At 43.2% G+C, this 19,197-nt stretch overlaps 4 protein-coding genes and 1 pseudogene across 4 annotated transcripts; all 5 read left to right on the forward strand.

Annotated features, from left to right (window-relative positions):
• Positions 1 to 1,042: 1,042 nt before the first annotated feature.
• On the forward strand, positions 1,043 to 4,054 carry LOC108894512 (protocadherin gamma-C5-like). The gene has a single exon (XM_018693179.2). It carries the CDS (start codon positions 1,468 to 1,470, stop codon positions 3,976 to 3,978), a length of 2,511 nt encoding a protein of 836 aa, XP_018548695.1. The 5' UTR covers positions 1,043 to 1,467; the 3' UTR covers positions 3,979 to 4,054.
• A 136-nt stretch (positions 4,055 to 4,190) lies between these two features.
• Positions 4,191 to 7,312, forward strand: LOC108894510 (protocadherin gamma-C5-like). Its single transcript, XM_018693177.2, has one exon. It carries the CDS (start codon positions 4,749 to 4,751, stop codon positions 7,212 to 7,214), a length of 2,466 nt encoding a protein of 821 aa, XP_018548693.1. The 5' UTR covers positions 4,191 to 4,748; the 3' UTR covers positions 7,215 to 7,312.
• A 69-nt stretch (positions 7,313 to 7,381) lies between these two features.
• Positions 7,382 to 10,656, forward strand: LOC108894514 (protocadherin gamma-C5-like). The gene has a single exon (XM_018693180.2). The coding sequence runs from the start codon at positions 8,005 to 8,007 to the stop codon at positions 10,468 to 10,470; it is 2,466 nt and encodes an 821-aa protein (XP_018548696.1). The 5' UTR covers positions 7,382 to 8,004; the 3' UTR covers positions 10,471 to 10,656.
• Positions 10,657 to 11,263: 607 nt separating this feature from the next.
• LOC108894511 (protocadherin gamma-C5-like) lies at positions 11,264 to 14,154 on the forward strand. Its single transcript, XM_018693178.2, has one exon. It carries the CDS (start codon positions 11,530 to 11,532, stop codon positions 14,095 to 14,097), a length of 2,568 nt encoding a protein of 855 aa, XP_018548694.1. The 5' UTR covers positions 11,264 to 11,529; the 3' UTR covers positions 14,098 to 14,154.
• Positions 14,155 to 14,636: 482 nt separating this feature from the next.
• On the forward strand, positions 14,637 to 17,992 carry LOC108894513 (protocadherin gamma-C5-like; annotated as a pseudogene).
• Positions 17,993 to 19,197: the final 1,205 nt, after the last annotated feature.

Below are 19,197 nucleotides of genomic sequence, written 5' to 3' on the forward strand. Positions count from 1 at the left end.
AGATGTTGAAGTTTTGTCTTCCTTCATGCCTGCTCTCTTCAGTGTGAGCCTATGAGCCTCATAGTGAGCCTGGCTGCAGCAGCATGCAGCAGCAGCAGTTGGCCGCCTGTGTGGCGCTGTCCACATCAGTGGTGCTGAAAGCAGCTCCAGCGCCCCCCCCCCCTCCCTCTCGGTGTCTCTCACACTGACTCTCTACATCTGTCGCCCACCTCGATTTAGAGCAGATGACAATTGCAGATAGTTGAGGTTTATTGCGTTTATATTTCATATCATATAACTTAAGTTATAATGGATAATTTTACCATTTCAGCATTTAATTTAGCCGTTTTGATCACAGGTTGATTTGTGTCAAAAAATGACAAAATGTACACCTGCTCGGTGATATTTGCTTAAATAATATTGTGTGTGTGTGTGAGTGTATGTGTGAGTCTTTGTGTGTGTTTGAGAGAGAGAGATAGAGAGAGAGGGAGAGAGAGAGGGAGGGAGAGCGAGCAAACGCCTTCCTACACAATCTGCGCCCCCCCACCCCCACCCCCCTTTTCATTTGTTCTACAGACCTCCATACGGGTCTTTTACGTTGGCTGCTGACATAATTATTTCTCTGAGGCTTGTTGAGAGATGTGAAGACGTAATGACGTGTGCAGGCTGCACTGTCTTTCTCTGGCCACAGGAAGGCAACGAAGAGCCTTGCCAGCCACAAAGGCATGTGCATGCATGCAGGTGCACACAGGCAAGAGGATAGATGGATTAAGACAAAGCATTATATGATCATGATTATGTGATCATATAACGGTCAGTCTTTCAGTTATTTCTAAGACACTGCACTTCAGTTATTTATTATTTACAGCTGTTCTAAATATTTTTTGGTTTAAACTGGCAATTTTAAATGAGTAGCATTAATGATTTTATATTTAAAGTCTATATTCACATATTTAACCCCATTACAGGTAATAGGGTGGCAGTTAAATGGGTAAAGTTAAATGAGTAGTATTAATGATTTTATATTTATGTTTATAGGCTTTAAATACACATTTAAATACACATATTAAAACATAAAGGTAATGCAGAAGCTGTTAAATGAAAGCCGCCTAATGATTTTACATTTATAGTCTTAAAATATAGGTGTAGGTGATGGGAAAACTACATGTAATAGAGTCATGAAAAACAGATTTTTTTCCCCTGTGGATCATACTTTTACGTCACTGTTCTGTAGATGTTCACTGATGCCACGATTGGTGGAAATAGGTATACTCTGTCCACCAATGACATGCAGAGCTGTACAAAGAGATCTACTCCGTCTCATCGAGTAGCTTCAGCGTCGTAACCATTGCAATGCTCTGCACAGAAGGGGAGGGATATGCAGACACAAAGCATGACTGTCAGTGTTATATATGAGGACGCATTTACATTGGATTATAAACCTTCTCTTCTTAATCATTTAAGAAGTGGGGAGTGGAGTGAAAAGATATGGAATTTATGGAACGAGCAATAATGTGGAACAAACTGCCTGTATGGCAGGTTTTTTTGTGGTGGCATCATTTCTTTCTATTGTGGAGTACAATAGATGGGCAGACTCGCTACAGCATCCCGGAGGAAGTGAAACAGGGCACTGTGGTAGGAAACCTGGCCAAAGATTTGGGTTTGGTCGTATCTGAACTTTACCGACGTAAATTGCGGATAACCTCGGAAGCTGGTAAGCAGTATTTTAGTGTGGACTTGGGGAAAGGAGAACTGGTGGTGATTGATAGGATAGATAGGGAGGAACTGTGTGGACAAAGACCGTCATGTTTATTGCCTTTGGAACTAGTTATAGATAACCCCCTACAGCTGCATAGAGTCGAAATTGAAATACAGGACACAAACGATAATTCGCCTAGTTTTCTTACTAAAGAGAGAGTGTTGAAAATTGCAGAGCTGGTAAATCCAGGTGCGCGATTTCCTTTAGAGAGTGCACAGGATCCCGATGTTGGAACTAATTCTGTACGCTCTTACCTCATAAGCAAAAATGACAATTTCAAACTGACTGTTAAAAACCACAAGGACGGAAGAAAAATCCCTGAACTGGTTCTCGAAAAACCTCTCGATCGAGAAAAGCTGTCTGTACATAATCTCATCCTCACTGCTGTAGATGGTGGAGATCCGGTGCGCTCAGGGACATCTGAAATTACAGTTGTAGTACTTGACAACAACGACAATGCACCACAATTTGAGAGACAGGTGTATGAGGCTAATGTCAGCGAAAAGGCAACACCTGGAACTGAGATACTGCAAGTTAAAGCTACAGATGCAGATGAGGGACTAAATGGAGAAATTGAATATTTTTTTGCAGAACAAACTACGGATCTAATTCTATCATTATTTGACATTGAACCATCCACTGGAGCTATTGTTGTCAAAGGAGTTTTAGACCATGAAACAAACTCTTTACACAGATTTGACATAATCGCTAAAGACAAAGGCAACCCTAAGATGGATGGGCATTGTGGCATTGAAATTAAAATAGTTGATATCAACGACAATATTCCTGAAATAATTGTGACTTCTTTAACAACACCTGTTCCTGAAGATTCTCCAATCGGAACAGTCATTGCATTAATAAGTGCAAAAGACCCAGATTCGGGTGACAACGGTAAGGTTAAGTTGACCGTGTCTTCCAAATACCCCTTCAGGTTAAATCCGTCGGTCTCTAACCATTACTCATTAGTGACGAATGGGCCACTTGACCGTGAAAAAAATGGCCAGTATAGTGTCAAAATAAGTGCTACTGATGCTGGGAAACCCCCATTATCGAGTGAAAAAATAATACTTGTTGAATTACTAGATGTAAATGACAACCCACCAGTTTTCTCACAGCCTTCTTATGTCGTTTATGTAAAAGAGAACCATCCTCCAGGGCGGATTTTGTGCTCGGTGTCAGCATCTGATTCCGATTCCGGGGACAATGCTAAGATTTCCTACTCTATACTGGACTCTAAAGTGCAGGACGTTTCTGTCTCATCCTATGTTTACATTAACTCAGATAACGGCAGCATCTACAGCATGCACTCGTTTGACTATGAGAAACTGAAGGTGTTTCAGATTCAGGTTCAGGCAAAGGATCAGGGCTCCCCATCTCTCAGCAGCAACGCCACTGTCCATGTTTTTATCCTGGACCAGAACGACAACTCCCCCGCTGTTATTTACCCCTCCTCCGCTGCCCTGGGCTCCCTCTCTCATCAGAGGATGCCCCGCTCCGCTAAAGCAGGTCACCTGGTTACTAAGGTGACGGCCGTGGACGCTGACTCGGGCCATAACGCCTGGATCTCCTACAAACTGGCGGAGGCCACAGACACCTCTCTGTTCACCGTCAATCTGTACACAGGGGAGGTGAGGACTAAACGCGCTGTGTCCGAGCAGGACGACTCCTCTCAGAGGCTGCTTATAGAGATCAAGGACGACGGGGAACCGGTCCAGTCCTCCACCGTCACGGTGTCCATCCTGCTGGAGGACGGTCTCCATGAGCCCATATTAGACCTCCGACAGAAAATAGCCGAGCCCAGCAAGAAAAATGGCAGAATCACCCTTTATTTGATTCTCTCTCTGGCCTCGGTGTCCGTGCTGTCTCTGCTGACTTTTCTCATCTTAACGGTTAAATGCATCAGGAACAGCAGAAGCAGCGGTAGTTGCTGCATGAGACGGACCGACTGTGATGATTACAAGAACCCCAACAGAAACCTGCAGATTCAGCTCAACACTGATGGACCTATAAAGTACGTGGAGGTCCTGGGAGGAGACATGTTGTCTCAGAGTCAGTCCTTCAGGTCCTGTATGTCTCCAATGTCAGAGTACAGTGATTTCACTTTGATTAAACCCAGCAGCACCACTGACTTTAAGGAGGTGATCAGTGTCTTGGATGCATCTTTACCCGACAGCACCTGGACCTTTGAGAGCCAGCAGGTGAGCAGAAAACAGTCATTCATCTTGATAATGAAGATATAAATATCATGTTTGTTTTTTATTCAGTACAATACTCAATCGTAGTAGTATGGTGTGTTATAAAAGTCAGTCACCTGTCGAAACATATCTATCTATCTATCTATCTATCTATCTAACTATCTATCTAACTATCTATCTATCTATCTATCTATCTATCTAACTATCTATCTAACTATCTATCTATCTATCTATCTATCTATCTATCTATCTATCTATCTATCTATCTATCTAGAATAGTTCAGCACCACGAAAGTGGACAGCGAGTCTTAGTAGCGTTGAAGGATGCTTGTGCCATAAAGTGGATAGATGCGTGTTTTGCCTCTATTGTTAATCATCTTCTCAGAAAAAAAATGTTTTTCCTTTCTTTCTTTCATCCTTTCATTTTGACGTCTCACGGCTCTCATAGTAATTGCCTTTGGTTGAAGTGAAGTGGCTCAAACAAAATAGATGCTGCGTCTTTAAGAGTGTCGATCAGTTTCTCTCTCATTGGATGATGGAAATAGATGCTGTGCACCAATAGGATTCAGAACTGTACAAAGCAATCTAGTCCCTGCCCCCATGCAGCCTCAGCGCTGTAACACTTCGACTGCAAAGAGCTAGGAGAAAGAGCAATGAGCTCGTGTTTTACAATATGAAAAATTCACATTTGGGGTTGCATCCGTGCTCAGTAATTTGTGAAAATTGTTCTATGGGACTAATACCTGCGATGGTGGATTTTAGGATTTTTCTATACATTATGTCGCTTGGAATTAATTTGTCATAACGGACCAGGGATGACAAAGAGAATGGGATACCGAGACTGGAGATGGCAGGCGCTTTGGTGGCATCATTTCTTCCTCTTATGGAGTATAATAGACGGACAGACTCGTTACAGCATCCCAGAGGAACTAAAACAGGGTTCTGTGGTAGGAAATCTAGCCAAAGATCTGGGTTTGGGACTGTCTGAAATTTTTGACCGTAAGCTGCGAGTCGCCTCTGAGGCTGGTAAGCAGTATTTCAGTGTGGATGCGGGGAAGGGCGAGCTGGTGGTGAATGACAGAATAGACAGAGAGGCTTTATGTGGACAAAGCGCCAGCTGTGTGTTGCCTCTGCAGGTTGTAATTGAAGATCCATTACAACTTTTTCGTGTTGAGGTTGAAATACAGGACATTAATGATAATGCGCCCAGATTCCCATCGAATGATATAGCATTGGAGATTGCGGAATCTACAGTTGTAGGGGTTCGTTTTCCTTTAGAAAGTGCCATAGACCCAGACGTTGGCAGTAATTCACTGAAGTCATACACTCTCAGTAAAGATGAATGTTTTAGTATTCGAGTTAAAGAAGTTGCCGGTGGAAGGAAAGTCCCTGAATTGATTTTGGCAAAACTCTTAGACAGAGAGAAAAAGGCTGTTCATAAGCTTTTATTGACAGCTCTAGATGGAGGCAACCCAGTGAAATCAGGAAGCTCTCAAATATCCATTAAAGTCCTTGATATTAACGATAACGTTCCAGCTTTTGAGAAGTCCTTGTATAAAGTATCCATCAATGAAAACGCCGCAGAAGGTGCAATGATTGTACAAACAAAAGCGTCAGACATGGACGATGGTCAAAACGGAGAAATAGAATATTCGTTTGGAGCACACACATCGGATAGTGTTCTCTCTGTTTTTAATATTGATCATGCATCGGGAACAATATTTCTTAAAGGAAAACTAGATTTCGAATCAACTTCAAATTATGAAATAGACATAAGTGCAAAAGACAAAGGCAGTCCGAGAATGGAGGGGCACTGTACTGTGCAGGTCGAAGTTTTAGATGTTAACGATAATGCCCCAGAAATAATACTCACCTCTCACCCAAAGCCAGTACGCGAAGACTCGCCCAGTGGCACCGTAGTAGCTTTGATTAGTGCAAGGGACCTTGACTCTGGTGATAACGGTAAAGTAACATTGCAACTCCCTAAGAAATCTCAATTTGCACTGAAACCCTCGTTTTCCCAAAATTACGCACTGGTTACCAGTGGTGTTTTAGATCGAGAAAATGTCTCAGAGTATAACATTGACATAACGGCCACTGATTCAGGCTCTCCTCCTCTGTCCAGTAAGAAAACTATATCTGTCAGCATCACTGATGTGAATGACAACTCTCCTGTATTCACTCAGCCCTCCTATAATGTATATTTAAAAGAGAATGGGGTACCAGGCTCTATACTGTACTCAGTTTCAGCCTCTGACTTGGATTTTGGTGAAAACGCCAAAATCTCTTACTCTATACTGGACTCTAAAGTGCAGGACGTTTCTGTCTCATCCTATGTTTACATTAACTCAGATAACGGCAGCATCTACAGCATGCACTCGTTTGACTATGAGAAACTGAAGGTGTTTCAGATTCAGGTTCAGGCAAAGGATCAGGGCTCTCCGTCTCTCAGCAGCAACACCACTGTCCATGTTTTTATCCTGGACCAGAACGACAATGCCCCCGCTGTTATTTACCCCTCCTCCGCTGCCCTGGGCTCCCTCTCTCATCAGAGGATGCCCCGCTCCGCTAAAGCAGGTCACCTGGTTACTAAGGTGACGGCCGTGGACGCTGACTCGGGCCATAATGCCTGGATCTCCTACAAACTGGCGGAGGCCACAGACGCCTCTCTGTTCACCGTCAATCTGTACACAGGGGAGGTGAGGACTAAACGCGCTGTGTCCGAGCAGGACGACTCCTCTCAGAGGCTGCTTATAGAGATCAAGGACGACGGGGAACCGGTCCAGTCCTCCACCGTCACGGTGTCCATCCTGCTGGAGGACGGTCTCCATGAGCCCATATTAGACCTCCGACAGAAAATGGCCGAACCCAGCAAGAAAAATGGCAGAATCACCCTTTATTTGATTCTCTCTCTGGCCTCGGTGTCCGTGCTGTCTCTGCTGACTTTTCTCATCTTAACGGTTAAATGCATCAGGAACAGCAGAAGCAGCGGTAGTTGCTGCATGAGACGGACCGACTGTGATGATTACAAGAACCCCAACAGAAACCTGCAGATTCAGCTCAACACTGACGGACCTATAAAGTACGTGGAGGTCCTGGGAGGAGACATGTTGTCTCAGAGTCAGTCCTTCAGGTCCTGTATGTCTCCAATGTCAGAGTACAGTGATTTCACTTTGATTAAACCCAGCAGCACCACTGACTTTAAGGAGGTGATCAGTGTCCTGGATGCGTCTTTACCCGACAGCACCTGGACCTTTGAGAGCCAACAGGTGAGCAGATGACAGGTTATGTTGACGTTCCCATCACACGTTTGCTGATTTTCCATATTAAAATAACAAATCATGATGTTTAATTGTCGTCTGATATGAATCTTGTTTTCATGGTGAAGACAGAATGTCAGCCTTCTAATCTTTTTTTATCAGCCTCTATTCTAAAAAAAAAATATGCAAGGTGAACATAATGGTACTGTTTTTGTGCACACGTAGTTACTGTTAACTTAAAGAAAGGGCTGTGTGCTTTGGTATTATGACGATGGCAAAAGTTTTATTTATTTTCAGTTTTATCTTGGACTAAAAACGACCTTGATTTTTCATACATGCCCTGTTAGGGAGGATTGGGGTTTTGAATAGCTATGATGAGTTGGTGTATGTTCTTTTCTGTGAATGCACATTGTCTTTGATTGTTGGAATGGGATAATACTCTAGTATCTTACACAGCAGTGCATCTATGCTAACTCTCATGAGCGCAGCTGTGTCTTTAAATGCACTGCTCACTCCTCTTCCTATTGGGTGCTAGTGAGAGATGCTGTGCGCCAATCACATGCAGAACTGTACAAAGAGATCTACCCCCTCCCCCTTGCAGCCTCAGCACCGTAAACGTTAACAATGCAAAGAGCTGGAGGACGGTGGATGATGCGTTCTTATCCCGGAGATGAACACGAAATCGTTCATTTAAGGTTCGGACATGAACAAAAATGCTTCATATGTTTATTGGAGTAGCTAATGCTCTCTTTGAGCTGGATATTATCTTCGATTCTCTCGATGGGAAATAACATATTCTAACGGATCAGGGATGACAAAGAGAATGGGATACCGAGACTGGAGATGGCAGGCGCTTTGGTGGCATCATTTCTTTCTCTTATGGAGTATAATAGACGGACAGACTCGTTACAGCATCCCAGAGGAACTAAAACAGGGCTCTGTGGTAGGAAATCTAGCCAAAGATCTGGGCTTGGGTTTATCAGACATTTTTGACCGTACACTGCGGGTCGCCTCTGAGGCTGGTGAACAGTATTTCAGTGTGGATGTGGGGAAGGGCGAGCTGGTGGTGAATGACAGAATAGACAGAGAGGCTTTATGTGGACAAAGCCCCAGCTGTGTGTTGCCTTTGCAGATCGTTCTTGAGAATCCTCTAAATTTACATCGGATTGAAGTAGAAATAAAAGATATAAATGACAATTCACCCCGGTTTCATACAAAAGAAATGTCGTTAAAAATTGCTGAATCGGCAGCAGTGGGAGCTCGTTTTGTTTTGGAGAGTGCAGAAGATTCAGATGTTGGAAGTAATTCGGTGAAATTGTACACCTTGACTAAAAACGACTGTTTTACTTTGAAAATGAAGGAGGTTGAGGATGGCAAAACAGTCCCCGAGTTAGTGTTAGAGAAGCCTCTTGATCGAGAGAAGAAAGCCGTTCATCAGCTACTACTGACTGCATTAGACGGAGGGAACCCAGTTATGTCTGGTACCTCCAAGATCACAATCACAGTGCTTGATGTAAATGACAATTTTCCAGTTTTTGATAAAAACGTATATAAAGTTTCCTTACAGGAGAATACCGCAAAGGATACCTTTGTTGTCAAAATTACAGCAACTGATGCTGACGAGGGACCAAACGGAGAAGTTGAATTTTCTTTTGGCTCGCGAACACCAGATTCTGTCTCATCAGTGTTTGAGATCAATTCATTAACAGGAGAAATACGTTTGAAAGGAGACTTAGATTATGAAAGAGCTACATCCTACAAAATTGAAATAACAGCTAAAGATAAGGGGGTTCCTCAAATGGAGAGTCACTGTCGTCTACAGATAGATGTTGTAGATGTTAATGATAACACTCCAGAAATTGTTCTCACGTCTCAGCCAAAGCCAGTACGCGAAGACTCACCAAGTGGCACAGTGGTGGCTTTGCTCAATGCACGTGATGCTGACTCCGGTAATAATAGCAAAGTGACACTGCAACTACCCAAAGGTTCTCCTTTCACTCTAAAACCATCTTTTTCTAATAATTATGCACTAGTTACAAGTGGTCCTTTAGACAGAGAGCGTTTCTCTCAGTATAACATTGAGATAACAGCCACTGATTCAGGTTCTCCTCCTCTGTCCAGTAAGAAAACTATACCTGTCAGCATCACTGATGTGAATGACAACTCTCCTGTATTCACTCAGCCCTCCTATAATGTATATTTAAAAGAGAATGGGGTACCAGGCTCTATACTGTACTCTGTATCAGCCTCTGACCTGGACTTTGGTGAAAACGCCAAAATCTCTTACTCTATACTGGACTCTAAAGTGCAGGACGTTTCTGTCTCATCCTATGTTTACATTAACTCAGATAACGGCAGCATCTACAGCATGCACTCGTTTGACTATGAGAAACTGAAGGTGTTTCAGATTCAGGTTCAGGCAAAGGATCAGGGCTCTCCGTCTCTCAGCAGCAACGCCACTGTCCATGTTTTTATCCTGGACCAGAACGACAACGCCCCCGCTGTTATTTACCCCTCCTCCGCTGCCCTGGGCTCCCTCTCTCATCAGAGGATGCCCCGCTCCGCTAAAGCAGGTCACCTGGTTACTAAGGTGACGGCCGTGGACGCTGACTCGGGCCATAACGCCTGGATCTCTTACAAACTGGCGGAGGCCACAGACACCTCTCTGTTCACCGTCAATCTGTACACAGGGGAGGTAAGGACTAAACGCGCTGTGTCCGAGCAGGACGACTCCTCTCAGAGGCTGCTTATAGAGATCAAGGACGACGGGGAACCGGTCCAGTCCTCCACCGTCACGGTGTCCATCCTGCTGGAGGACGGTCTCCATGAGCCCATATTAGACCTCCGACAGAAAATGGCCGAGCCCAGCAAGAAAAATGGCAGAATCACCCTTTATTTGATTCTCTCTCTGGCCTCGGTGTCCGTGCTGTCTCTGCTGACTTTTCTCATCTTAACGGTTAAATGCATCAGGAACAGCAGAAGCAGCGGTAGTTGCTGCATGAGACGGACCGACTGTGATGATTACAAGAACCCCAACAGAAACCTGCAGATTCAGCTCAACACTGATGGACCTATAAAGTACGTGGAGGTCCTGGGAGGAGACATGTTGTCTCAGAGTCAGTCCTTCAGGTCCTGTATGTCACCAATGTCAGAGTACAGTGATTTCACTTTGATTAAACCCAGCAGCACCGCTGACTTTAAGGAGGTGATCAGTGTCCTGGATGCATCTTTACCCGACAGCACCTGGACCTTTGAGAGCCAGCAGGTGAGCAGATAACAATAGTGGAGCTACTGTGTAATTTTATGTCGTTGCAAACCATTTTCATAACTTTAAATACTGAACTGGTGATAACATGCTGTCATGGTCATTAAACGATAGACTACGAGTAATCAGTCACAAACATTTTTTTCTTTCTTTCCTTAGCGGCGTTTGATAGATGTTGTTTTCGGGGTTCCGATGATAGTTGCTCTTAGCTATCATCTGCATGTAATTTGAACTTTTGATATCATAAACTGTCGTGTCGTTCAATCATTATTGTCAGTTTATTAATGCAGCAAGATACTGAGAAGGTCATCAAGCTCTCATTTCAACCCCGTCATACTCATCAAAGCATCCTGACCGATATGCTGGGCTTTTGTTGTTCACGTATTTTTTGTTTGCAAAGAAGATTTTTAGTTTTCATTCGCCTAATATTTCTTTCTTATACAAAATCCTAAGTTCAGATCTTGTTTTAATTCTGTTTGCGTAATACTGTATTTAAGTTTTTGGATTTATAATTGTATAAATAGCAGCATGTTTCAGCACCACTTAGTTGGACAGCGAAACCTTGAATATGCTTCATGACTGGGTTAAACTGCTTTCACTAACTGCACAACACTGTCCACTTTTTTCTTTTTCAAATTCTAAAAAATAGTTTGTTGAATCAAAAGCTCGAACAACCTGAACACAGACAGTATTTTTCTTTTTGTAATCAGATTTCATTATATGCATTGACATTAGTGGCGACGTATAACACATGGCACCCTTTCATATCTCTACATAATCTGAATGCACTGAGGCAGATTCTTTCTAGGGCGACTGTGTCTTTAAAAGCATTACTCACCTCCCTCCTTATTGGATAGTAGAGATGGGTACTGTGCACCAATGAAACGTTGAACTATACAAAGAGATCTACTCCCTCCCCCATGCAGCCTCAGCACCATAAACACTTACATTGCAATAAGGTAGATGAGAGGGAGTGATGCTCTTTTCGGAATTAAAACGAAAATCTTTATTTACTTTCTGCTATGACGTGATTTTGGATCTTTGTTTTGGATTAATGCTTTATGGCAATGGATGGTAACTATCTTCTTTTTGATTACCTCACTGGGAAATAATCCTAACGGACCGGGGATGACAAAGAGAATAGGGTACCGAGACTGGAGATGGCAGGCGCTTTGGTGGCATCATTTCTTTCTCTTGTGGACTACAATAGACGGACAGACTCGTTACAGCATCCCAGAGGAACTAAAACAGGGCTCTGTGGTAGGAAATTTAGCCAAAGATCTGGGTTTGGGGCTGTCTGAGATTTTTGACCGTAAGCTGCGAGTCGCCTCTGAGGCTGGTAAGCAGTATTTCAGTGTGGATGCGGGGAAGGGCGAGCTGGTGGTGAATGACAGAATAGACAGAGAGGCTTTATGTGGACAAAGCGCCAGCTGCGTGTTAACTCTTCAAGTAGTTATTGATAAACCGTTACAATTGTACCGAGTCGAGGTGGAAATACAGGATATTAATGACAATTCTCCAATATTTCCCTCGCAAGATATTATATTAGAAATATCAGAGTCGACAGCGGCAGGGGCACGTTTTCCACTCGAGACTGCACAAGATCTTGATGTTGGAGTAAATTCCGTTAGGTCATATACCATAAGTAAAGATGACTTTTTTAGTTTAAAGATAAAAGACGTATCTGGTGGGAGGAAAGTCCCAGAGCTAGTCTTGTCTAAATCTCTGGATAGGGAGAAAAAGACGAGACATCAGCTTCAACTAACAGCCCTCGACGGGGGAAACCCAGTGAAATCTGGGACATCTCTGATAACTATAAATGTGCTTGATATTAATGATAATTTTCCTGTATTTGAGAAAAATATTTACAAAGTCTCCATAAGTGAAAACAGTGTACAAGGTGCATCTATTCTTAAACTAACAGCAAAAGACATTGATGAAGGTCCTAATGGAGAAGTAGAGTATTCATTTGGAATTCACACACCAGATACTGTCCTGTCTGTGTTTGATATTGATTCATCAACCGGAGAAATAGGTCTTATAGGGAAATTAGATTTTGAAACGAATGCAAATTATGAAATTGATATTAGCGCAAAAGACAAAGGAGCACCGAGAATGGAGGGGCATTGCACTGTCCACATAGAGTTGATGGATGTTAATGATAATGCTCCAAATATATTTCTGACCTCCCAACCAAACTCTGTGCCTGAGGACGCACCAAGTGGTACAGTAGTAGCTCTAATCAGTGCTCGAGACCTTGACTCTGGTGACAACGGTAAAGTGTCATTACAGCTCCCCAAGGGTTCTCCTTTTAACCTGAAACCCTCTTTTTCTGATAATTATGCACTGGTTACCGGTGGTCCTTTAGACCGAGAGCGTTTCTCAGAGTATAACATTGAGATAACGGCCATTGATTCAGGCTCTCCTCCTCTGTCGACTAAGAAAACTATAAATGTCACCATTACTGATGTAAATGACAACCCACCTGTATTCACGCAGCCCACCTATGTTGTATATTTAAAAGAGAATGGGGTACCAGGCTCTATACTGTACTCAGTATCAGCCTCTGACCTGGACTTTGGTGAAAACGCCAAAATCTCTTACTCTATACTGGACTCTAAAGTGCAGGACGTTTCTGTCTCATCCTATGTTTACATTAACTCAGATAACGGCAGCATCTACAGCATGCACTCGTTTGACTATGAGAAACTGAAGGTGTTTCAGATTCAGGTTCAGGCAAAGGATCAGGGCTCCCCATCTCTCAGCAGCAACGCCACTGTCCATGTTTTTATCCTGGACCAGAACGACAACGCCCCCGCTGTTATTTACCCCTCCTCCGCTGCCCTGGGCTCCCTCTCTCACCAGAGGATGCCCCGCTCCGCTAAAGCAGGTCACCTGGTTACTAAGGTGACGGCCGTGGACGCTGACTCGGGCCATAACGCCTGGATCTCCTACAAACTGGCGGAGGCCACAGACGCCTCTCTGTTCACCGTCAATCTGTACACAGGGGAGGTGAGGACTAAACGCGCGGTGTCCGAGCAGGACGACTCCTCTCAGAGGCTGCTTATAGAGATCAAGGACGACGGGGAACCGGTCCAGTCCTCCACCGTCACGGTGTCCATCCTGCTGGAGGACGGTCTCCATGAGCCCATATTAGACCTCCGACAGAAAATGGCCGAGCCCAGCAAGAAAAATGGCAGAATCACCCTTTATTTGATTCTCTCTCTGGCCTCGGTGTCCGTGCTGTCTCTGCTGACTTTTCTCATCTTAACGGTTAAATGCATCAGGAACAGCAGAAGCAGCGGTAGTTGCTGCATGAGACGGACCGACTGTGATGATTACAAGAACCCCAACAGAAACCTGCAGATTCAGCTCAACACTGATGGACCTATAAAGTACGTGGAGGTCCTGGGAGGAGACATGTTGTCTCAGAGTCAGTCCTTCAGGTCCTGTATGTCTCCAATGTCAGAGTACAGTGATTTCACTTTGATTAAACCCAGCAGCACCACTGACTTTAAGGAGGTGATCAGTGTCCTGGATGCGTCTTTACCCGACAGCACCTGGACCTTTGAGAGCCAGCAGGTGAGCAGAAAACAAAAGATCTGCTGTTGTATATTTTCAGTCATTATTGGCATATAAATTACCTTTTTTAACCACAACTGTGTTGATTAATGTGTAGGGAAAGAGACATGTTGGTACGGTGTTTTTAACCTGGTTAATTTATACTTTTCTATTGGCAGCTTCAGATGTATGATCAAACAACATTTGAAACAATGTAATTTCTTTCAAAGTCTTTTTGCGTAATACTGTTCATTATCCCCATTTAGACTCGTGATGCACTTACGTATTTAGATGCCACTTTTGTCATTTAATCAGAGAATCATGTTTTACATGTTCACAGAGTTGATTATTTTTCAGATTTTTATATTATACAAGGAAGCATATCTCTTTTTTAAAAGACAAAATTTGTTGTTACTGTCACGTAATGTGTATAATTTGAGACTGTTTCTCTAAAGGAGGAATTTTAATAATATTTTTTAAATGACAAAAATTGTATCTGAGAAATTTTGCACACATAACTTACAGCATTTCTAAGTTGCTCCTCTATTATACAATGTATTTCTATCAGTCAGCTGGATATTTGAAAATGTTTTATCAACATTTTAATAGACTAATTTAATAATTAACCATCCAAATTAATTTTATAATATGTTTAGGCATGATTCTATATGCCAGCAGCAGTCACTAAAAACTAGGTTTATTGTCTATTTTGTAATATCAGTCCTCGCTTTTTGTGTGTGTTTTTCTCTTTGAGGGAGAGGTTGGGGGTTGTTTGTTTGCTTGCGTGTTTTTCATGTGATAAATCAAGTCATCACACAGATCTGACTTCCCCTTATGCCATGGTTGTATTGCGACGGAGGGGGTGTAGTAGCTTTGTGGCAGAGTCAGCTCTCTGTGATTGGATAGTACAGAAGGATGCTGTGAACCAATAGCAGGCAGAACTGTACAAAGAGATCTACTCAATCCCCCCATTCACTCTTACCACAGTAACCCTCACAGTCTCAGAGCTGGAGAGGAGATGCGCTCATCCGAAGGTTTCCGGAATTTACGCTTTTGTTATTATCAATTATTCTGGGATTTATCTATTATGAAATTTCCATTCTGGCGATGGAATTAATGCTGAGCTGGTTATATGAACAACACCTCGATGAGAAATAACATATTCTAACGGATCGGGGATGACAAAGACAATGGGATACCGAGACTGGAGATGGCAGGCGCTTTGGTGGTATCATTTCTTTCTCTTGTGGACTACAATAGACGGACAGACTCGTTACAGCATCCCAGAGGAACTAAAACAGGGCTCTGTGGTAGGAAATCTAGCCAAAGATCTGGGTTTGGGACTTTCAGATATTTTGACCGTAAGCTGCGAGTCGCCTCTGAGGCTGGTAAGCAGTATTTCAGTGTGGATGCGGGGAAGGGCGAGCTGGTGGTGAATGACAGAATAGACAGAGAGGCTTTATGTGGACAAAGCGCCAGCTGTGTGTTGCCTCTGCAGGTTGTAATAGAGAATCCTCTGCATCTCTATCGTATAGAGGTAGAAATAAGAGACGTCAATGACAACTCCCGAGTTTTCTCAATAAAGAAAGAAATTTGAAAATTGCGGAGCTGACAGCAGTGGGTGCGCGCTACCCTTTGGAGACCGCACAAGATCTCGACGTCGGTAGTAATTCACTAAAATCATACAGTCTCAGTAAAGATGAATGTTTTAGTTTGAAAATTAAAGAGTTGTCTAATGGAAGAAAAGTGCCAGAGCTTGTATTAGAGAAACCACTTGACAGGGAAAAACAAAACGTCCACCATTTACTGCTGACAGCGTTAGATGGGGGCAATCCTGTCAAGACTGGAACGTCAAAGATTATAGTGACTGTATTAGACAACAACGATAATGTCCCTGTTTTCAAAAAGGCGTTATACAAAATAAGTCTACCTGAAAATAGTCAAAGTGGCTTCATGCTCGGAAAGGTGGAGGCAACCGACGCAGATGAGGGTATTAATGGAGAAATTGAATATTCATTTGCTGAACACACACCAGAAACACTGTTGTCTATTTTTCAGATAAACTCAGAAACGGGAGAATTTTTCCTTAAAGGGACAATTAGACTATGAAAACGTTCCAACACACGAAATAGACATCACCGCAAAAGATAAAGGTGTTCCTGAAATGGAAGGTCATTGTCGTGTTCAAGTGGAGGTGTTAGACGTGAACGATAATGCTCCAGAAATTGTTGTAACTTCAAAACCGAGTCAAGTACCCGAGGACGCACCCAGTGGCACAGTAGTGGCACTGCTCCACTGCTCGGGACCTTGACTCCGGTGATAATGGAAAAGTGACATTACAACTTCCCAAAGATTCTCCTCTAACTCTAAAGCCTTCATTTTCTGATAACTATGCGCTAGTGACAAGGGGTGGTCTAGACAGAGAGCGTTTCTCAGAGTAATAACATTGAGATAACAGCCACTGATTCAGGTTCTCCTCCTCCTGTCCAGTAAGAAGACGATACATGTCACAATAACTGATGTGAATGACAACTCTCCCTGTATTCACTCAGCCCCTCCTATAATGTATATTTAAAAGAGAATGGGGTACCAGGCTCTATACTGTACTCAGTTTCAGCCTCTGACCTGGACTTTGGTGAAAACGCCAAAATCTCTTACTCTATACTGGACTCTAAAGTGCAGGACGTTTCTGTCTCATCCTATGTTTACATTAACTCAGATAACGGCAGCATCTACAGCATGCACTCGTTTGACTATGAGAAACTGAAGGTGTTTCAGATTCAGGTTCAGGCAAAGGATCAGGGCTCTCCCGTCTCTCAGCAGCAACGCCACTGTCCATGTCTTTATCCTGGACCAGAACGACAACGCCCCCGCTGTTATTTACCCTTCCTCCGCTGCCCTGGGCTCCCTCTCTCATCAGAGGATGCCCCGCTCCGCTAAAGCAGGTCACCTGGTTACTAAGGTGACGGCCGTGGACGCTGACTCGGGCCATAACGCCTGGATCTCCTACAAACTGGCGGAGGCCACAGACGCCTCTCTGTTCACCGTCAATCTGTACACAGGGGAGGTGAGGACTAAACGCGCTGTGTCGAGCAGGACGACTCCTCTCAAAGGCTGCTTATAGAGATCAAGGACGACGGGGAACCGGTCCAGTCCTCCACCGTCACGGTGTCCATCCTGCTGGAGGACGGTCTCCATGAGCCCATCTTAGACCTCCGACAGAAAATGGCCGAGCCAGCAAGAAAAATGGCAGAATCACCCTTTATTTGATTCTCTCTCTGGCCTCGGTGTCCGTGCTGTCTCTGCTGACTTTTCTCATCTTAACGGTTAAATGCATCAGGAACAGCAGAAGCAGCGGTAGTTGCTGCATGAGACGGACCGACTGTGATGATTACAAGAACCCCAACAGAAACCTGCAGATTCAGCTCAACACTGATGGACCTATAAAGTACGTGGAGGTCCTGGGAGGAGACATGTGTCTCAGAGTCAGTCCTTCAGGTCCTGTATGTCTCCAATGTCAGAGTACAGTGATTTCACTTTGATTAAACCCAGCAGCACCACTGACTTTAAGGAGGTGATCAGTGTCTTGGATGCGTCTTTACCCGACAGCACCTGGACCTTTGAGAGCCAGCAGGTGAGCAGAGAGTAATAGAACTATTACACATTTTCAGGCATTATTGGCTATAGATTTCTTTAACAGCCTGAAAAAATAGTCTGAAGTCATGTGAAATATTATCGTCAAACTGTTGAATGAATTTTAATCTTTTTTAAATGACTTCTGTATTTTGATTTCATTTGCCCATGAAGAAAAAGTTATTTTTCTTTTGATTTGTATCTGCATATAAACAGCACTATGGCTAAACCGTCTTTAATAAGACATCACAACAGTGTCACAAGAAATCTATTTTGAGTGGTCAGTTTTGTATTAGTTGTAGATATAGTGAAAGCTGAAATTTGTTATGAAAACAAATTTAACTTGCATTCACATCATGCAATATTTAAAAAAAAACTCATCTGAATTTTGTTAAATATATTTTCTCAGTTAAAGTGTTAGCCAAATGTTTTAATTTGTTGATATTATCTTCATGATGAATAGGCAGCAGTCAATTGAAAACAAGGAGTGCAGTGAATTTAGGATTTAGGAATTCAAAACTCTTACATTTTCATCAGCTGAATTCTTATTTACTTTTCTCCTGAGATAACTGTCTCAAAGCTGATGTGATATTACGTTTGTCGAAATGCATTGCAGCCGTGAGGGGTTGCAGTAGCTTTGTGGCAGAGTCAGCCCTCTGTGATTGGATAGTACAGAAGGATGCTGTGAACCAATAGCAGTCAGAACTGTACAAAGAGATCTACTCCATCCCCCATTCACTCTCACCACAGTAACCCTCACAGTCTCAGAGCTGGAGAGGAGATGCGCTTATTCGAAGGAGTCCCGAATATATATTTTATTACTAATTATATGAGGATTTGTTTATAATGGAATTTCCATTTTGGCGATGACTTTAAAGCTGGGTTATGTTGATGAATACCTCGATGGGAAATAACATTTTCTAACGGACCGGGGATGTTAAAGACAATGGGATATCGAGACTGGAGATGGCAGGCGCTTTGGTGGCATCATTTCTTTCTCTTGTGGACTACAATAGACGGACAGACTCGTTACAGCATCCCAGAGGAACTAAAACAGGGCTCTGTGATAGGAAATTTAGCCAAAGATCTGGGTTTGGGACTGTCTGACGTTTTTGACCGTAAGCTGCGAGTTGACTCTGAGGCTGGTAAGCAGTATTTCAGTGTGGATGCGGGGAAGGGCGAGCTGGTGGTGAATGACAGAATAGACAGAGAGGCTTTATGTGGACAAAGCACCAGCTGTGTGTTGCCTCTGCAGGTTGTAACAGAGAATCCGCTACAACTACACCGGATAGAAGTAGAAATAAAAGACATAAATGACAATTTTCCAATTTTTTCAACAGAGGAGCGATCTTTAAAGATAGCAGAATCTACTGCCACAGGCATACGCTTTCCTTTAGAAATAGCACAGGATCTGGACGTTGGTAGTAATTCGATAAAAATCTTATACTCTGAGTAAAGATGAGTGTTTTAGTTTAAGGATTAAAGAGTTGCCAGGTAGCCGAAAGGTTCCGGAACTAGTACTGGAGAAATCACTTGACAGAGAGA

The sequence above is a fragment of the Lates calcarifer genome, unplaced genomic scaffold (genome assembly GCF_001640805.2).
Source record: "Lates calcarifer isolate ASB-BC8 unplaced genomic scaffold, TLL_Latcal_v3 _unitig_361_quiver_1324, whole genome shotgun sequence".
Classification (NCBI taxonomy): domain Eukaryota; kingdom Metazoa; phylum Chordata; class Actinopteri; family Centropomidae; genus Lates; species Lates calcarifer.